This window comes from Echinops telfairi, unplaced genomic scaffold (assembly GCF_000313985.2).
Source record: "Echinops telfairi isolate 266 unplaced genomic scaffold, ASM31398v2 ScPeMD7_7427;HRSCAF=8465, whole genome shotgun sequence".
NCBI classification, from domain to species: Eukaryota; Metazoa; Chordata; class Mammalia; order Afrosoricida; family Tenrecidae; genus Echinops; species Echinops telfairi.
The window spans coordinates 7,068,138-7,087,863 of record NW_022111327.1 but is presented as its reverse complement, the minus strand read 5'-3'; the positions used below and the strand labels follow the sequence as shown (position 1 = coordinate 7,087,863).

The window sequence follows — 19,726 nt, the reverse complement described above, 5'->3', positions numbered from 1 at the left end:
CGGGGAGGGAGGGGAAAATGAGGACCTAATGCCGGGGGCTTAAGTGGAGAGGAAATGTTTTGAGAATGATGTACAAATGCGCTTTACCCAATTGATGTATGTATGGATTGTGATAAGAGTTGTAGGAGCCCCTAATAAAATGATTTAAAAAAAGAAGTGAGCAGAAGAGCTTGCTAACTTTTAAAATGGCCATTGCCAACTTCCTGCAGGCAGGGAAAGTGAAAAATCATCCCTTTTTAAAAATGACGCATTCAGATTTTTTTTTTCTTTCACAAGATAATTCTCTGCAAGAAGGAAATTATTCAGGAACCAGAAGGACCTCTGTTTTATGTGAATATTATAGATGTAAATCCAAATTCAACTAGTAGATTAAACCACCGCCATTGAAATTAAGGGATTTTTTTTTTTAACTTTACAAATAGATATTTTGCTTGGCTGAAAGATTCTCTAGAGGGTTTCTAGGCCCTTTTCTTGACTTCAAGAATTATTCATATCAATCAAGTCAACCCTCATGGAACTTGGTAGGAGCCACATCTGTTTTACAGACTAAGAAAAACTGTCCTAAAAACCTGTACCCATGGTACAGTTCTAACATGAATAGAAATTTTCTTAGTTCCTGGCCATACAAACAACATGATTTCCTGTTGGGTGTGTTTATCAAGAGGAGATTATGCAGCCCCCCATGGCCACCTCCCCATGCTAGGCCTTGAAAACTAAACAAATTCACATGCCTAGATTTTCAGAAATTGTGTAACTTTAGTTTCTTTGTACATCCACTCTCTTCCTCATTCCCCCCCTTTTTTTTTAAAAAAAAAGGTAGGAATGTGTTGTACTAACTTTTGATAAAAATCAGGCTTTTTCATTTAAAGGTTGGAGAGCTTCAGGATGTCCAATTTTTATAGAATGTTCATTATAAGTATTCATTATAGAGAGCTGGGGTGGGTCTTTTTGCCCTCTTAATTGCACTCTGAACTGTCACTTGTTCGCTGTAAAACCTTAGCATAAGGACAATTTCTTTCATTGCAAATGATAGATAAACATGGTTGGCTTCCTAGTACCTCTTCATTAGCTGTGACTTCTTTAAAATTTCACTAAGAAGCTAAAAGTTCAGAGGGTCATTTATTAGATAATTCAGGTATTTTAGATTCCTGTGTCAGCTGTTAGTTAAAATAATTGTCATCAGATTGTTGGTCAGGGGCCTTTGTGAAATAAATTGGCAGTCTTGTGTTCCTGACAGACCAGATGTCTACGTTCCTACATGAATCAAAATTGGCATTAATTGGTCCTTTAAACTCTGCAAAAGCCAAGAATTGGATCCATGGAGATGGAACACACTTGGAAGCTGAAGGTGATGACTGTGTGGGGAGGGATTTTAGAGAAGAGCAATGTTGGTCAAGGGTGCCTGTGCAAGTGGTTTTCCCCAAATAACAGGAAGAAAAAGGAAACCTCCACTAAGGTAGATGAGGAAGCCTGGATTTTATAGTAGAATATGATAGAAAGATTACTTGCATCCAAGAGACGGTTTTGCAATCAGTTATCCCTTGTGATTTATGTTTCCAGTATTTCTTCATCTTCTAAAGCTTCTTACTGAAGAGAGACTTGCACGTAACGGCAGCAACAGAAACTAGACAATGGATCATGGGGAAAAACAGCCTACAAAATGGCCATTAGTAGCATCTCGGTTCAGGAGAAAGTTATTTTTTTCCATCACGCAGGCAAGAGTTATCTCTAGGTAGGATGTGACTACTGGTCAGTTTGATCTCCTCCTTTACACTTCCCTAAAGGCTTTCTTTCTTTGTAAAAAATGATGTCCTATTTTTGTAAACAAATAAACAAAAGAGGCCAAGATTATAATTTTGCATGCATAATGAGGTAGAAATTACCGAGTTAAAAAGTTAAAAAAGGAATTGCAGCCACCCTGTTTAAGATGTATATAGGAAGGGACCTGGTGGTGCAGATGGGCACCTCTCAAACTTTAAAATTGCTTCTCAAATTGCTGGGTCGATGTAAGTGACTCGCAGCAGTGAGGATTTCAGGGGCAGGTCTGGATCATATCTCCTCATTTGGTGGGTGTGAGTGTGGGTGGAGTATCAGGATTGGGGAGAGTATTTCATTAAGAACTCTACACTTGGTTATTAGCCTATATGACAGAAAGCCCACGTTTCTGTAGGCCCCAGGACTGATTATACATTTGGAAGCGCTCCGAGTCAGAAGCATTTTCCTCTTTCATGTTGAACTGGCTTTCCGTGGGAGAAGGAAGCAGTCGCTGTTTTCTGAAGACTGAATGGACAGGCTGGGGGCGGGGACAGAACGTGCTTTGGGGCTGGCAGTAAAAGGGTGGAAAGTGCTGCGTTGTTCTTTTAGGGTTTGTTTGGTTTCTCCCCCTTCCCAAGGATGTAACAAATGCCTGTCTCTGGGTCCGACCCACTGACTGGCTAAGGCAGTGTTTGCTTCTGTCCGTGGTACCAGGCCCCTTTGGGGAGAGAGGCTGCTCGTCTGCTCAGACGCTAGCCTCTGAAGGTTAGGGGAGGGTGCCAAACATCCTGAGCTCCTCTCATTAGGAGAAGAGTCCTTTCAAGTCAATTCAATGAACTGGCACTATTGAGTCTGGCAGGTCAGCCTTATGCGAACGGCCAGTCACTGTCTGCTATGTTAATTGCTAGGACAATTTTTGCTAAATAATTTCATCTAAAATGATATGCCAGCCAACTTTTGGCTTTTCTGACCCCTTAATATACTTTAATTTTATTTCCTTCAAGGTGGAAATCAGTGATGGGGGTGGGCTGGGATCCTGTTAATCCAGAGAAACCAAACATCCGGTTCTGAAAATCAGGAAGAGTGGGACATGAAGTAGCATTTGCTACAACAGGAAACAGATTGGTGGATGGGTTCTGTGGGCCAGGATGCGGCCAGAGTCAAATTCAGTTCTGAAAATCAGGTCCTGCCGAGGTAATGGGAGATGCAAATGGTCAGAGACTTGCGTGGAACCTAGTCCACGTAGCCAGAAAACATACTCAGGTATAATTTTGGCTAGATGAGTCTTTTAAGTCATACCCTTTTGTAGCGCTGCTAGTGAGGCACGCGACTAACACTTGCCTTATGTATAAACCAGGGGGTATGAAGCCCTGTGTATGCGATTGTGCAAGCACCATAGGGGCCCCTGTAACGGGGGGGGGGGGGGGGCACTTTTTTTTAATGCTCCTCTATTGAGAGTCACAGCATTAAAGGATAATAGTTTTAAATGAAGCCACATTTCTATCAAGAGACCAGATAACCAGGATAAATGAAATCTGCAGACAGTCTAGAAGCTTCGCTTTAGCCATTATTTATAATCTCCTCTTCAACCAAACCTTTTACCATGTAGCAAAATTGATTCATTTGCGTGTATATCCTCTTTTCTGTGCCCACATGCTCTCTGATAGAGGAGTGAGGAATTAGAGAAATGGACGAGAGCAGAAAGAGGATGGGGCTGCGGGCAGGCGGCATTGCAGGTGCAGCAATAATCCCCAAACTGGATAATCAACCGCAGAATAATTGAGATATATTTTAGGGTCTTAATATTAATCTTGATATTTAATCAGTTTGAGCAATATTCAAAACAAATGATCGTATAATAACATTCATGGAAATCACTTGCGATGGAATGGGTCAGAATAAATGTGGCTTTCTTTTTAGCATGAAATAGGAATCTATCAAACTGGTCGCTGTGTTCTCTCAGCACACACAGATACAGCTCTGTTTAATTCCATATCCTCTTATCTGCAAGTCTTAACATTTAATTTACCACCATTCAAGTTGATTTATAACTTTGCTTAGCAAAAGTACAATATGGATTAAAACACTATCACAGCTGATAGACTTTGAAAGTGCCTCCCCCTCTCCCCCCAACCATCTAAAATTTTTGAAAATGACCTGCAGATTCTCTAAGGCCATTGCAAGTTTCTAGTTGCCTGGTCAAGTAGAGGGGCAGCAAAAAAGAGGAAGGCCCTCAGTGAGATGGACTGACATAGCGACTGCAACAATGGGCTCGAGCATAGGTCGGAACCATTGTGAGGTCGGGGCAGGACTGGGCTGTGTTTCATTCAGTTGTACCAACGGGTTGCTATGGGTCAGAACTGAATCAGTGCTAACAGCCTAATCACCTCCAGTGTTTGCTCACCTGCCTGTATTTTGAGCAGTGCAGAATTAGTTAGGATTATAGTTCTTGACGTGGTTTGCCCAGATCCTACCTCCTTATCCATCCTTAGAAAGACAAAGCTGCTGAAATAGAGTCTGAAAAAACATTTACTTCAGGGAATCCCTGGCTCACTGGTCTCTGATGTAGCTGATCATTGCATCTATGGCCTGTATTTGGGGAAGATTCTTCCATTCTGTGTAAGGGAATATGAAGGTCCCATTTTGGAGTGCCAGCTTTGGAAGAGGTACCTCTCAGAGCAGTATGGAATTAGGGCGGGTGCTCATTTCAGCAGAGATGACTTAATTTGCAAAGCCAGTGACTGACACCGGGTGGCCACTATCGGTCCTTCTCAGCATCTGGCCATTTTCCACTTTCCTGTCTGAACCATGCACCATGATCATGTGATGGCATCCGTGGTCCCACAAGTAAGGAAAATACTGTCGGTCAACAGGTTACAAAAAGTTATTAGGCTATGAGTTGATTATGAGCATTATTATCATGTTCCTGAGTCTGCTAGCTGGAAAATGAGTCCCTCTATCGATTTGACGTTTTGTCTTTGTGTAATGAATCTTGGGCCTATCAATGAAGTTATTTTTCACAAAGGATTCACTTTAGGAGACACCATGCATACAGTTCCACCTACACGGGCTTTCAATTGCTTAGACTCATAGGAAGACAGAAACAAAGCTATAAATAGGGTAATAACTCAAATGGACAGACTGAGTGATTTTTATTTTGACTAACTGATCCTTAGTTTTGGTCTTAATCTTTATTATACACCTACTCCTTATTTGGGTTTAAGAACTATCTCATTACCCAATATTTGGCATTCATAACAATAGTAAAAAATACTGTTTCACACATTAATGATGTACCTCTGACAGTAACAAATACCTAGGTACGAGGCAAGAATAACGCTGGTTAAGATTATATGTCAACATTGCTGAACCCCGATTCTTGGATCTTTGACAGTTATAGAATGAAGTTTGGCAGTTACGTGATGCCCTATTTTGTGAACCGATGTGATTAACCTGCATTTTCCCACAAGGCCTTTTGTTTTTTGTTTTTTGTTTTTGCATAATAACCCTGTCTTTGGAGCCTAACCATGTCCATAAGTGAGGAGTGGGTGTAATAGAATAGCTTTGTTGAGATAATCATTCATATAACATACCCACCCACTGCCACTGGATTGATTCTGACTCACAGTGACCCTATATAGAGTTTCTGAAGTTGTATATTTTTATGACAGCATATAGCCTCAACTATCTCATGCAGAGCAGCTGGTGGGTTTGAACCACTAACCTTGTGGTTAATAGTCCAACAGATTTACCTGACAGCTCCACCAGGGCTCCTTCATACACTATTCAGTTGGTCTTAATTTATCTTTTAATTATTAAATGAGTAGGCTTTAGCATCTCTGAAATTTCTGTTGAATACATCATGTACTCTCAGATGAAGAAGGGACTTAGATATTTAAACCCCTCCAACCCTATTTACATAAATCTTTTCTCCTCACTGTATAGTGCTTTATCAGAGCTAGATTGGCTATGGAAGATGATCTAGTTTATCTAGAACAAAAATCTCCCGGAGAGTTGAGTTTTTAAAGATCATGCTTGCTAGAACATTAACCCTCCGGAAGTTCTGATAAACCTTAAGCCTTCCCTCCCCTCACCCCCCATGTTTCCCACGCTATACCAGTTAAGCATCACTGATTTAGTTCAACACTCATTTCACAGATAGAGAAACATTCTTCCTCTCAGACTTTTGATTTAGACACCTTAATATACATCAGATAATCTTTTCAATTTCAGCACGACAGATTTTTGATGACTAGAGGGGAAAATTCAAACTTCACTCCAGTGAGTGCTGGGAGCATACATTATGTATGCTGTAGATTTTAAAAAACAAATGATAAGGAATCTGATACTTCAAGGGAATATTGTCAGAGTCACTGCTCAGAAACTCAGTATACAGACACCATGCGAATTTGTTATTATCTCAGTACTGTGCCAGGCACTGAAGAGATGAGTAGATATCCCTTTATCCTGAAAATACCTGAGAGCTGAGCACTCCGATTTCTTCTCAGCTGCTCACTGTCCTTGCCCACCAGCGAATGGATGAAGGCCGGGCACTGTCCATTTTCAAGACACTTGCCCCACTGGCATGTTCACCGGGAGACTCAGACGTAGACTGATTAAATAGATAGAAGGCCTGGCCGCCGAGATATGCTTTAATGAAACAAAATAAACTGCTCCGATGATCTGACAGGCCCTAATAGATGGGTGGACGAACACCTGGGGGAGAAAACAAAATGTGTTTCCAGAGGCTTTTTTCCCTTGAAACTTTGGAAAAATTCAGGATAAGAGCAGACACAAAAGGGTTTTCATTGGCCTTCCCATCCCATGTTCTTGGACCTAGATCTTTCCATCCAGACTGATGGAAAGAATGCAAGTCTATTCGTGGGAGATGATGTTTACAGGGTCTTCTAGCTTGGCTCCAGTACTTTGCACGGTCTTATATTGCACTTTGAAAACAGTGAAAATGGAATAGAGTTGCTTATATTTTAGAGATTTCATTGCTAACACCGGCCTACAGAAAGAAGTTACGAACTTTTTATGAGCGTTAGGGCTAGACGCTATTCTGTATGGAATAGGAGGAGAAAGGAAATTCCTTTAGATTCCGCATTAATCCAAGAAAAGGGATGTTACTTTAAACTGTATTTGACCAGTAGATTGCCCACACTTCTTTAGAAGACTGTTTCCAAGCTTCACTGCAGGTTGTCTGTTTCATATAAACAATCTCAATTTATAGTCATCTCTGGGCAAAGCCCTAGAGCTAGAGAAAAGACTAAAAGGCCCTGCCCCAAAGGAATTTTAATTCTTATTGTATTAAATCATTTTGTTGGGGGCTCTTACGGCCCTTATCACAATCCATTCATCCATCTATTGTGTCAAGCACTTGGTGGCTCTTAAATGTAGCAGTACTCTGTAGGGACCATGTTGCAGATGGACAGTGAGGGGTTGACACTGACCCACGTTAAGACATGTGCATTTTTTTAAAAGAAGAATTGTAGTGGATGATGTTGTAGGATCTCCTGGAGTTGGGGGTTTTATTTCTTCAGTCTTATCTGGCCATGTTTGCTCAGTTCCTTGCAATTCAAGGTTGTTAAGGGACTAGACAGTCGAGAAGGTGCCCTGGGGGTGCCGTGGTGAAAGGCTCAGCTGCTCCCCGGAAAGGTCAGTGATTGGAACTCCGCAAGCCCTCCCCGGAGGAAGATGTGGCCATCTGCTTATGTAAAGACCACAGCCTGGAAACCCCATGGGGGTTTCTAAGTCTGTCATCGAGTCCGAACTGACTGGACTGGCAGCTTGTGTTTTAGAGAGTTTGGGAGGGCTCAGCCCAGAAGGTTTGCAATTTGCCCTGAAGTGGTGGTTGTACTGTTAACACGGGGTGACTGCTGGCTATCTTCTGGGAGCCTGTTCCTGATGGCCTCGGGCCATCATGTGGACGTGGGGGCAGGAGCCATCCCAGCCACCATGCTCTTCCACCCAGTCCCCGATGGGTTGTCCCAGTTTCTAACAGAACGGCTTGGCCCAGCACATGGTGGGCACCTGCAGATACACCTTTTCAGTCTCCATGGCCACATCGTAATGGCCTCCTCACCCCTAAGTCAAGGCTTTAGAAGGAGAAAATTGACATGCCTTTCCAAACCTCAGGGGGGAAAGGAAGTGCCGCATTCTCTTGAAAGTGAAGTTATAACCTTTTCTTCCTGTAGAAAAAGAAGACTGTACTAATAAAACTGCCCATTTCTTTCAGGTGGGTGTACATGGCATTAGAATAGAATTCATCAATGAAAAAGGATCAAAGCGCACCGCCACCTACCTACCGGAGGTTGCAAAGGAGCAAGGTCATTGTTGCACTTTATTTCATATGAGCTGGTGAAGAATTTAAACAAATAGACAACTGAAAATGCACTATCTGACCTTGCAGTTATGTGTGACAATTGGTCAATGTCAAATCCTGAGAAATGACTCTTCCATCACTGCCACTGCAGTGTCTGTGTCCAATCAGTGAATGATACCATGGCTGAATATCTGCACTACAGTTGGCCCGTACAGAGAGACACACGTGCAAAACCAAAACAAACGAATCTTGCAAAAAGGACAGACTTAACCAAAATGGAGCTTTATGTTAGGCAACAGTGAGCTACTCATTTGAGGTGCCAGTTTCTCAGATTACACTGTGCACGTAGCCTTGTGACATAGCAAGCCTGGTGTCTGACAGTTAGCCCAATTAGTTCATTGTCAGGCTCCAAATGTCTCATACTAGTTGGAAGATCACACATTTCCCAGGGAGAGGAGGGCCACTGAGAACACACGAGTCGCTGTTTCCTCCTAGGGGGATACTTTGGTTGATTTCACAAAGCTATCACAACATGGTACTACAAAAAAAAAATAACTTTTTTTTTTTACCTTGGTAGCAGTTTGTCCTTTCTCACCATTTCTGAATTCTAATTTCATATTGGTTGAAATGGATATTTGCTTCTGCATCGTATGAACTTTTTTTTTTTTTGCTCTTCTCATCAGAAAAGATTGGCCATTTGGTTTTGCCACATTTGTTTCACATCAGTGTGAGCTACAGAACAACGAAACTCAATATTATGAAATACGAAGCCATGAGCATTTGCCTTTAAGGCAGCTAGCTGGAGGTTTCTTCAGGTGGTTTTAGAGCAGGGGTCCTCAAACTACGGCCCGCGGGCCACATGTGGCCCCCCGAGGACATTTATCTGGCCCGCCGGGTGTTTTTGCCCCATTTATTTTTTTGCTTCAAAATAAGATATGTGTAGTGTGCATAGGAATTTGTTCATAGTTTTTTTTTAAACCATAGTCCAGCCCTCCAACGGGTCTGAGGGACAGTGAACTGGCCCCCTGTTTTAAAAGTTTGAGGACCCCTGTTTTCGAGAATACCTGAATTTTGCAGCATCATTGCCTGCAGAAAGCATACCTAAGCAGTAGAGCGCCTCAGAGAGTAATAGACCATCTCATGTGGGAACCAATAAGAATGCTCTTAAATAGTACCCCTGCCCCCCCCCCCATGGGGGCGGGGCTTGATTGGCTGCAGAAGATTCCATTAAGGAACAGCAATTACCATGAGTTAGTATGGGAGTCCTGAATACTACCGAGTTGGCGTGACGGCACTATAGACTCCTCCGTCCTTCCAAAAGATACCCCGGTTAGAAAGTCGGGTCTGGTTTGTTACAGAAACAGGATTGAGCAGTTTCTGCCAGCTTCTTAGACACCGTGCTTACAGCTGTGCTTGAGACTATGAAGCCACCGCTGTTAGACATCTCAGGTAGCCAGAACTAAAGGTGTGTGGAGTCGACTTGCTTCTGTCCAGGATGACATCTTAGTTCTTCTGTGTGACCGTTTTTTAGGACCAAAGGAGTTGGTGGCATTTGGTGACAGTGATAACTGACCTCTGCCAAGTCACTCTGTGTTTAAGCAAAGGTGCTTGTTGCATGTGCTTGACTGCTGTGTTCTCTGGTTCACTCTCCACAGGATGGGACCACATTCAGACCATAGACTCCTTACTGAGGAAAGGAGGATACAAAGCTCCGATTACTAATGAATTCAGGAAAACCATAAAACTGACCAGGTACACAAGGCCTTTTCTCCTGGTGCAAGGCTCACCGGGAGGTATATGACTGTAACGCTTGACTTGCCTGTGCTTTCTCTAACTGTCCTCGCTTCCCTTTTCTGAAACAGAGGGGAAAGGAATGACAGGGCCATACTGAGGGCGAATACAGTGGAAGGCCGCTGGGCAGTAAAGCCTGTCTGATGTATGAGCCTGTCTTCCCATCTTTAGCTCTCTGTGTTGATTCTGGCTTTGTCAACACAGGCCCTCTGAGACGTTAGATGGCACTGGAGAAAGTACCCGAATTGGTGATTGGCTCGCTTTTGCCATTGCCTAGCACAATCCAAGGATTCTGATCAGTGGCCATTGAATTGGAATTTAATCTTAAAACAGGGGTTGATGTCTGCCACACACACAAAATGTGCTGAAAAGATGTGCTTGCGCTAAACCCACAAATGCTCAAGAAATTTCAGCATAGAGTCACATGCATACACATTTCAAAGGGAGACATCCAACATTTTAAGAAAATGGGTGGCGGTTTTCATCTACTTCAATTCCAGAAAATGATTTGAATGCCTATAGTCTAAAAACGGAACCATTCTAAGCACCCAGGAGGGACAAATCAGAAACAACCCCTACTTCTGTGCTCCCTGAGTGCACAGTCTAGGGGGCCCAAAGGGCAGGCACAATTTACCCTCCCCCTGCCAAAAAAACCCATTCCAAAACATTAGCAATGCAAGAATGTGATGGGTGGAGTGAGATGCTGCAGTAGGGAAAGCTATTCCAGGAAGGAATGGGGTGGGGGTGGGGGGCAACAGATGGTTTCCAAGAGGAAGCTGAGTCAGGGCTGGGCTTCAAGAATGGCTGGGCTATTTGACAAGCCGGGAGTGGAGGAAGAAAGGAATCCCCTTCAAGAGAGCCTCGTGAGCCAAGGCAAAGTACTGTGGAATATTATTAGCCCGGGTTCTCTGGCTGTTGATTATAAATATGAAGGGGCTTCAAAAAGTTGATGGGAACAATGGAATGAAGAAAGAATGTGAGTTTCTCCATCAACCCTTTGAAGCCCCCTCATGTATAGAAGGCAGTCATCAGAGAAGAGAGATGACCCAGAAGGTGGGTTGGTGGCTCTGGAAGTCCTGAAGTGTGGACCTGATGCAGCGGCCAGTTAGTAAGGGATTCCGTCTGGGTAGATTTGGACTGGGATTGGATGGGATTGCAAGATGGGAAAAGAAGGAGATAGTGCTATTATCCAAGAATCTAGAGCCACGGCACAACAATGATGTGGGTTAGAACTATGGCAGTAGGGTAGGAAGAAAGGGAAGCACTGTTAGGAAAATACCATGGAAGTGAGGAAAAGCTGACTCATCCTTCCCAGGACCAAGCCGCAAGGAAAGGATGTTAAGGTGTGGATCTCGATCAGAGGGCCCACGATGATGCCCTTAACAGAGGTAGGGCCCAGCGGTGGAGACTCATGCTCAGGCAGTCACTGTGGTTTGTCAGTGCCTCCTGGGAGAGCTACACTGGAAGGTCCATTGAAAATACCCCTGTGTACAGAGAGTTCATGGCCGAGATGGCGAGTTGGGGGCCATCTGTAAAGAGGCCACAACTGAACCTGGGACGGCAGTGGTTCCACGGAGGAAAGACTGGAGCTGCAGAGGAGCTGAGAGTGGCCATGCGAGGTCAACCTGACAGTACAGGAATAGAGGGGACAGGGAGAGAACCAGGGGAAGGACCAGGAGGGTGTGGTGACGCAGAGCCCAAGAGATAGGAGAACACATCAAAAGGGGAGTGGGTTGGGAGCACGATGGTGAGGAAATCGGGGCAGACCGTGGAAAGAACAGTTGCTGAGCAAGAGTGGCAGTAACAGTGGGCTGACGGGTAATGTGAGATGAGGGCTTGAAGGTCGAAGAAAAACACATACATTTTGGAGAGATGTGGGGGAAAGGCTAAGGATGGGAAACCTAAGTAGCTGTGTGCAGGGAGGGGGAGATGGGACATCTGAAAACGAAGGACACACTGGAATGGCTAGGAGTGCACATTGGTCCCCCCTGTCAGCAAGCAGGGACAGTATTAACACGACTAGAAGAAAGCATAACCTCTCGGGAATGTCTAGATCAAATTAAACAAGAAACAGTCATGTGGAAAGAGCACGTAGATTGCAAGGGCTCAGGTCCTAGCTTGAGCCCTTAGTCGCTGTGCCACACTGAGCAAGGCGCTGCTGCTCTCGGCGTTTCCCCCAAGCAGAAACTGACCTCCACGCTCCCTCCTGTTCTCTGATGTTGGCAGGTCAAGGACATATTTGCTGATGTTAACCGTTGTCTTTACCATGGCTTTCTTTCAGGTACCGTAGTGAAAAGATGACCCTGAGCTATGCTGAATACCTTGCTCATCGCCAGCATCATCATTTCCAAAATGGCATTGGGCATCCCCTGCCACCATACAACCATTATTCCTGACACTGAGCCGCACAACCAGTCCCTGGGCCTCTCTGCAGACCTCTTCCCGGGAGACCCTGCCCCTTCGTGGTCTAGCTATCTCTTTGACTGTACTATTTTATGATGATAGTTGCCGTTACTGTGATGAAGTTTGGACATAGTCAGGCTAGATCATCATGGTAACGGGTAGGAAAAATGGCATCTGTTAAGAAGATCCTATTTGATTCTTTTGCTCGTTGATTTTTTTTTTTTTTGCAGCATATATAACTTTTGGGGTTTGATTTCCTACAAGAGTATATCGAATTTGGCTTTTTCTATCAAAATCAGGGTTCTTTCTCTATTTTTCTGTCTTTCTGTCTGTCCGTCCATCCATCCTCCCTCCCTCTGCCTGTCCCTCCCTGCTTCCCTTCCTTTCTTCAACTGTGGATGGAAGAAAGTACGTAGTTTTTAAGGATCGTATTTCGGTTCTTCTGTAGTTTTCTCAGTAAGTTGAGTTTGGGAGTCATTCCTCTCAAATATCAGGTCTTCGTATGGTACTCTTGGGTTTGTCTGAGCTTCGCTGTGTTATTAGCTTCATAGGTGGGTGTTCACTCCTTCAATAGATGTTTTCCCATGGCTCAGATTCATGATTCAGATTCAGATTCTAGTAGCTAACCTTCAGAGGTCCAGGAGGGAGGGCTTGTCACAGAGCCTGAGAAACCACGGATGCCTACCGTACTGGTTCTCAGAGGAGAGACTGCCTCATCACGTTGTGGATTAACTTACCAACTAAAACATTTTTTTAAAAGTGCAAACTACCTTCCAGATATGCCACAGAAATCACTTTGAAGAGCAGTGACTATTAGGAAGAGAGCAGATAGAGAATTCAGTGCCTTTAAAAAGGGTATAATTAAGTGGAGTTAAAGGGGCGGGGGGAGAGGGATAATAAGGGGGGAAGCAATTTAGAGAAATATTCTTGTAATATTTTATTGTTTCTATACTTGAAGCCACAGACTCGACAAATTTCCTTACTCTTAAGTATTTTTTTAAATGGAAAAAATGATTTTGAGCAAAAAACCAAAAAAGAGACCTTTGTTTATTCTCTAGTAATTTAAAATTTGTTAGCTTTAGGGTTCAATAAGTCATGAGTGGCCAGAGACAATGTTAGCTACCATTTAATGAAATGGTAAAGATAATCGCTTGAGAGACAGAAGCTCATGGACGCCATGATTTCAGAGATATTTGTCATTGGGGACAATCCTGGACTTTCAGACAAATGAAATGGCGTGACTGGCTTTGTGCACTACATACTTTAGATGGCAACACATTTCCTATGTTGAGAAACTGTTGTCGGTCCGCCTGCCAAACAGGAGTCAGGGCGTTGGCACTTCGAGATGATGGATGCAGTTAGAGCCCAGCCCAATCTGCAGGGCCAGTTGTTTCACGATATGGTCAAAGAGAACATCCTGGTGTCAACAGGACCACTTGTCCCCAGGAAAATGACAGATTCTGGAGAAAGATGACCTTCATCTTATGTTACTTAAACAAACAAAAGGACATATACATGTATACATACACACATAAGAGGAAGCTTCTAAAAGTGCAAGGGGAAAATGACAGTAAAAAATAATGGGGGGTTTTTCCCCATGAACTTTTTGAGACCCCTCCACCTATGTGTTTATATGTATATGTGGATGTATATGTGTGTATGCATATATATGTATGTGCATATGTGTGTGTTGATTTGTGTTGTTGTTTTCCAAACAGGAAACCAATATGTCAAGTGATGACTATACCTATGGTGCAGAACAAGGGAAGGCTTCAAAAAGTTGGTGGGAAAATGGCATTAAAAGATAATGCAATTTTTTCCACGAACTTTCCAAAGCTTCCCTTCCCATCTATTCTAAGACTATAAGATTATGATGCCGTGGAATATGGAAATGGTATTGGTGGTATAGGTATAGACAGACGGCTAGGTGAGAATGCAAAGTAGCCTTTTCTAGTTCGCGACTTGGATTGGTTGACTTGCTTCTGCTTGCCACTGCGGCCAGCAAACTGCATGTGGGGGTGGCGGTGGGGGTAGTGGTGGTTATGATTGGTTTTTTGCGGGGGCGGGGGTTTGATGAGAGTCCTTAGTAGATCGATGGGGTTCCTTCATTCCACATCACCTGTTGTTGAACCAATCATTTTCATTTGTGATGCCTTAACTCAGAAGCCAATATTTCAGCCTGAAAGGCAATCATGGCAGCCAATTGCAGTGAGTCTGGGGCTGACTCAGAAAACATTTCGCCATGGAGCTCTAGAGAAGGGGTCTCCCCACCTTTTCAGTTCTACTTGGGATTAGTCTTTCAGCGTGACCACAAGTGGCTACCTGATGGAATTTTTTCTTGCCCTCATAGGGACACTGAGCACAAGTTGAATGATAGTGAGTGCTGCAAAAAAAAAAAATAAGTAAATGAAATAAAACAAACAAACTGAAGAGAGACAAAATAGACCAATATTTGGTGAACTGCATCTTAGTCCATCATCTCATCAGTTCCACGGGCGCTGCCCTGAGTGAGCTTATGGCTAGAAGCTGTCTATATGTGTGTATGCGTGTATATGTGGGGTTTTTTAAAGAAAAAATCTATTACATACATACATGTGTGCGTGTGTGTGCTCACTTCCACACACGCCCGTACATACACGTGTGTGTGTTTCTGTATTTAAAGGTGCTAATCAGTCTTGAGCAGGTCATGTGACTGGTCATGCAGACTCTCAAACCATATCAGATTTTTTTAAAAATCCTTGATATATGCAGATGTTATCCAGAATTTTCTTACCAGTGTAATGTCATACTGAAGAAACAACCTTCCTGCAGGCTTCATAGGACGAGGTCAGCAGTATTTCCCACCATGGCTTGGGGGGAAAGGATCGTTTGTTTTGTTTGTTTGCTTCATGTTTGGTCTCCTTGTATTCAAAGCCTTGCGAGATGCATTTGTGTCTCTTGTGTAGCTGTTGCCTAGAAGGCTTTGCAGTGTAAAGGGGGGTGAAAACCAATGCTCACCCCTCCCCCATGGCTTTTTTTTTTCTCTTTTGGTCATCTATTACAAAGCTGTTAACTATGTGGTTTGAATGAACTTTGAACATGTTGGAAACTGTAGCATGTGTTTCTACCCTCAGACAAAGATTCTAGTTGCCCAGGCTGCGTGCTAACCAGTTGGGGCTTCTTTGTTCAGTAACACCAATGTGAATTGCACTCTGTATCACCTGACTATGGTGTGAGTTCTGTGATCTTTCAACAGCTCCAAAGTAATACTTGAACTTCATTTGAGTAGCACAAAGTTTACATCACCACCACCCCCCACCACCACCCCCGTCAACTGTTAATTCGTTCCAGTTACGTTTTCCATTGTTTCCCAATGCAACTGTGTCTTTTCCCTTAGTGGAAAATAGTACGTCTTTTACTTTGGTATGTAGCAAAAGGCTTCCATTTCTGGAAGGGTTTTCTTGTTCTTAAACAAGGTCAGCCAGGTACCAGATTGCAAAAGAACAATTGTTGTCCCCCCCACCCCACCTCCTCCAAGTGGCCTTCTGAGTGCACGAGAATGTGCTACTACCCTCCCCACGTGCCCCCCCCCCATCCTGTGAGGTCAGTATCACTTGTGGAGGAGGATGGGCCAGGTCGGCTCTTTGCCCCTCATCCCTCCAAAAGCAGTTCGCACATTTTCAGTCCCGTGCACACAGCCCCAGTGCCCAGCACACTGGAAGTCTGTATCCTGGCTTCTCATCTCGTCTTCAAAATGTGCAGGAAATTTGAAACTGTCCTCCGGAATAGGTCCCATCTCTTACGTGTGTTCAATCAAACCAAAGAAGCCCCCAGCCATGCCCGGATGCTGCTCCCAAAGCCTGCCTTCCACGTCCTTATAAAAACCTTGCAGGATTAAATGTGTTAACTTTTTTATTTTTGTACAGTTTCTAAGTGATTTTTGCTAGTGACGTTCAACTGAATTATATTTATTTAAGGGGTGTGAGCACCCCACCCCCACCCCGCCCATTGAAATCAACTGGTGACTTTCCTTTGATTTTTGTAAACACAGAGACCCACTGTGTGCCTCTCGATTTAAGGGTTTCTGATGACATTATTCTCAAGACCAGCATCAATCCTTTATATACAAAGATCGGAGTTTTCCTTGTTTTGTTTTGTGTTGATTCATGTTTCAGAGACTTCAACACACCTTTTCTGTTGCTCTGGACCCCAGTCACTGTGCTGGGACATAGACGCACTGAGCAAACCAACTTTTGTAACCACCTCTGACTGTTTTTGTACAGCAAAGTTGATTACTTTTGAAATATTTGGATCTCGTTTCTAAGTTATTTTAGTGGTTTCTATGTTCCCTGAAATTCCTTTGAAGCCGTCACCAGCATAACGAGTCCTTGATGGTGCAATGGCAAGGCCTGTAACGAGCAGACAGCTAGCGACCTGCCATAGCTCTTCTCCGCCTCCTTTCATAGTAGCCTGGTATTTGATTACAGGACAACATCCCAAGTGACCCGCAACCTCCTGTAGGATCACTAGAGCCTCCTTCCTTCCACGTCTAATTGCTTGCTAGTTTGGAGAAACTATTGGAACTGGGCATTTTCTATGACATGTATGGCTTTAAAGTATTTCGAAATAAACAAAAAAGGTAAAAAAATGAGAAAGTTTATGTGGGTCTGTAAGGTCTGGCTGTGGAAAGAAAATTGTAGTAGTTTTGACACTATTGTTATTACCTTTAAAATCATTTACCCAATAAAATGTTAAAACCAAGCCACTGTGGTTGTTTCTTGCTTTCACCTGCTTCCGCAGAGGCTCTTGGCCTCCTGAAGGCTGCTTGCTGGAAAGTTAATCGTTGCAACTCGGAAATTGAAAAAAAAAAAAAGAAAAGAAAATTAGGGATGGATGATGATTTCATTGCCTGTGATCCCTCGGACCCATGGCTGGGCCCGCCTACAGGTCCTCCTTAGTATACGATGAGACAGGGCACCCTTCTGGCCAGCCCTGAACTCTGGCCTGGCAATCTAGCGTAGCCTTCCCTGGACAGTGTGCCCTGGCCACAGATTGAAGGCAATCATCAGCCTTGAATTCCAAATGAGCTTACCAAGATTAACCCAAACCAAAGCAAACCTCACTGCCGTCGAGTCAATTCTGACTCGGCACAGCCCTCCGGGACAGGGTAGAACTGCCCCTGTGGGTTCCGGAAACGGTACCTCTTTCCGGGAGCTGAAAGTCTCATCTCGCTCCCTCAGAACAGCAGGTGGTTTCCAACTGCTGCCCTTGAAGTTAGCAATCCAGTCAGTAAGTGGGAGTTTAGTGGTGCTCCAGTAGGCAACATAGTTCTTCCAGGTCCATCAGTGGCTATTGGGCATTGTGAGCTGGTGTGTGTACACCCGCGTGTGTGCACATTAGCTGTGCTACCCTAGGGATCAGCTTGATGACAGAGGAAGCCTTTCTCCAGCCATCAAGATACGGCCATTTCTGGAGTCCAAGACAGATGCTTAGGAAATGCCCATGAGCTTGTGTACACACTCACTCCATGCCCTACCCCCAACACACACAAGGAATTCCACACACCTCATCATTCCCTGGTCCTTTTCCAGTTCCAGACTGGCACGAAATGAACCCTGCTCCCACCGAGCTTGGAGAAGACGCCTGAGTGTAGGCAGTGCGTCTATGACATCACCGGAGTTGGATAACAGGTGCTACTGATTGTCCAGGGCTATAAAAAAAACTGCCTGCCTCGAGAGAGGAGTCTCTTGGTTGGCTTCATTTATTGGCTGTTGTCTTATCCTGCCCTCCAAGGGAAGGCTACCAAGGATGGACATGGGTGGGCATATGTGTGCCACTGTGTGTGTGTTTTGTCAAAATCACTTTTGCTTTTCTCAGTTTCACACCATGCATATCTGAGTATTAATTGCAGGCGAATACACCCGGGACAGTTTTCTCTTACAGTGTCCCAACGCCCCATGACCCTATCAATTTGCTCGCACGTGTTCGTGTCCACTACAAGTAGTCATCTCTGCCCAATGAGGGCTGCGGTTTGATGGTGGGAGCGCTCCATTCAGCCGGTCCCCTACACGAGGTTTACCCCTTCGCATTTCTATGCAATGGCACATAAGGAAGGTTGGTTTTGTTTTGCTTTAACAGGTTAGACGATATGGATAGTTACAAGTGGCATTACCTTGGTTAATGAGCCTGCCGTCTTCCCCCACTCTCTCTCACAGTATCTGTTACCTCTGGTTCACGGAGGAGCCCTGGTCCCAAGTTATGTTGCCAACTGAAAGGCTGGAAACAGGGCAGGGTGGGGGTGGGGGCGCAGCTCTACCCTTTGAGTTGCTGTAAGTCAGATGGCACAGGTTTGCGTATGCCTGTGTTGGACTCAATGGCCTGGACAGTTTTGACATCAGTCCTCCCACTCTGCCTAATTGGATTCATCAGAGAGTTTCAGCATTTCCTCTTTGGCATTCAGGCATCACTGGGCACCCTTCTCACTGGGTCACTGCTTCTGAGAGGAAGCTCCGCTGCTGCGGGCGATGTGCCCGGGCCTCTCCGATGATGGGGAATATGTTCTTAGCCCCAGGCTTCTGTCAGTGTGAGGAGGGAGGGTATGGGTGTTGGTGGTGTTGGTGGTGGTGATAGGCAAGGGAGTGTTCTGTTTGGACATCACACCTAGATCTGGATTCAGACACGCCAGTCATGAGCACCAGGAAATGATAGCCCTCTTGGAGAACAGAAGCGCAGACCCCATGAACTCAGATCCTCACATCTGTTTGCCTAGAATTTGGCTTCAGGAGGGAGGGGATATCAACTGAGGCAAGCCCTCGCATACACTGTTTTGACTATGACATTAAAAAGTCCCAAACACCAAACTCGCTGCCATCCATGGAGTCGATTGCAACTTCTAGGGCCCCTCCAGGACAGGGTAGAACTGCCCCTGTGGGCTTCTGAGGCTGGACCTCTTTATGGAAGCAGAAAGCCCTGTCTTTCTCTTGCAGAACACTCCTGTGGGGGGTTTCAAACTTCCAACCTTGCTACCTTGCTGTGAGTGCTCCAGTGCACACCCCACACCGCCAACCGGGGCTCCTCTAAGCCCTGCCTTCCTCCTTGCACTCCACGCCGGAAGGCCCTGCTTCAAACCCTAAGCTTGTGGGAAGCAATCTTTGGAGAATCTGGGGGACTGCTGCCAAGCCAGTCCATCTCCAAACAACTTGGCTTCCAGCTTGTTTAAAGATGACCTGTGAAATAGAGGAAGAACTAGGAGGTAAAGTGCATTTGTGGAGCTCTTGATGCAGGTATGTACATATACTTAATTATGAGGATGGGGAAATAGAGCTATGTACATATATTTATAGGGTTAGTATTAAGGTAGCAGATGGACATTGGGCCTCCACTCAAGTACTCCCTCAATGCAAGAACACTTTGTTCTATTAAACTGGTATTCCATGATGCTCACCTTCCCGACACGATGACTGAAGACAAAGT

At 44.5% G+C, this 19,726-nt stretch overlaps 1 protein-coding gene across 2 annotated transcripts in view; it reads left to right on the top strand.

Annotated features, from left to right (window-relative positions):
- AMMECR1 (AMMECR nuclear protein 1) overlaps nucleotides 1-13,148 on the top strand; it is a 164,789-nt gene extending 151,641 nt beyond the window's left edge. For both annotated transcript variants that reach the window (XM_004710047.2, XM_004710046.2), the window contains 3 exons: nucleotides 7,994-8,084; nucleotides 9,736-9,832; nucleotides 12,153-13,148. In XM_004710047.2, coding sequence (XP_004710104.1) covers nucleotides 7,994-8,084; nucleotides 9,736-9,832; nucleotides 12,153-12,267 — 303 coding nt within the window. In that variant the 3' untranslated portion in view covers nucleotides 12,268-13,148. The remainder of the gene's footprint in view (nucleotides 1-7,993; nucleotides 8,085-9,735; nucleotides 9,833-12,152) is intronic.
- Nucleotides 13,149-19,726: the final 6,578 nt, after the last annotated feature.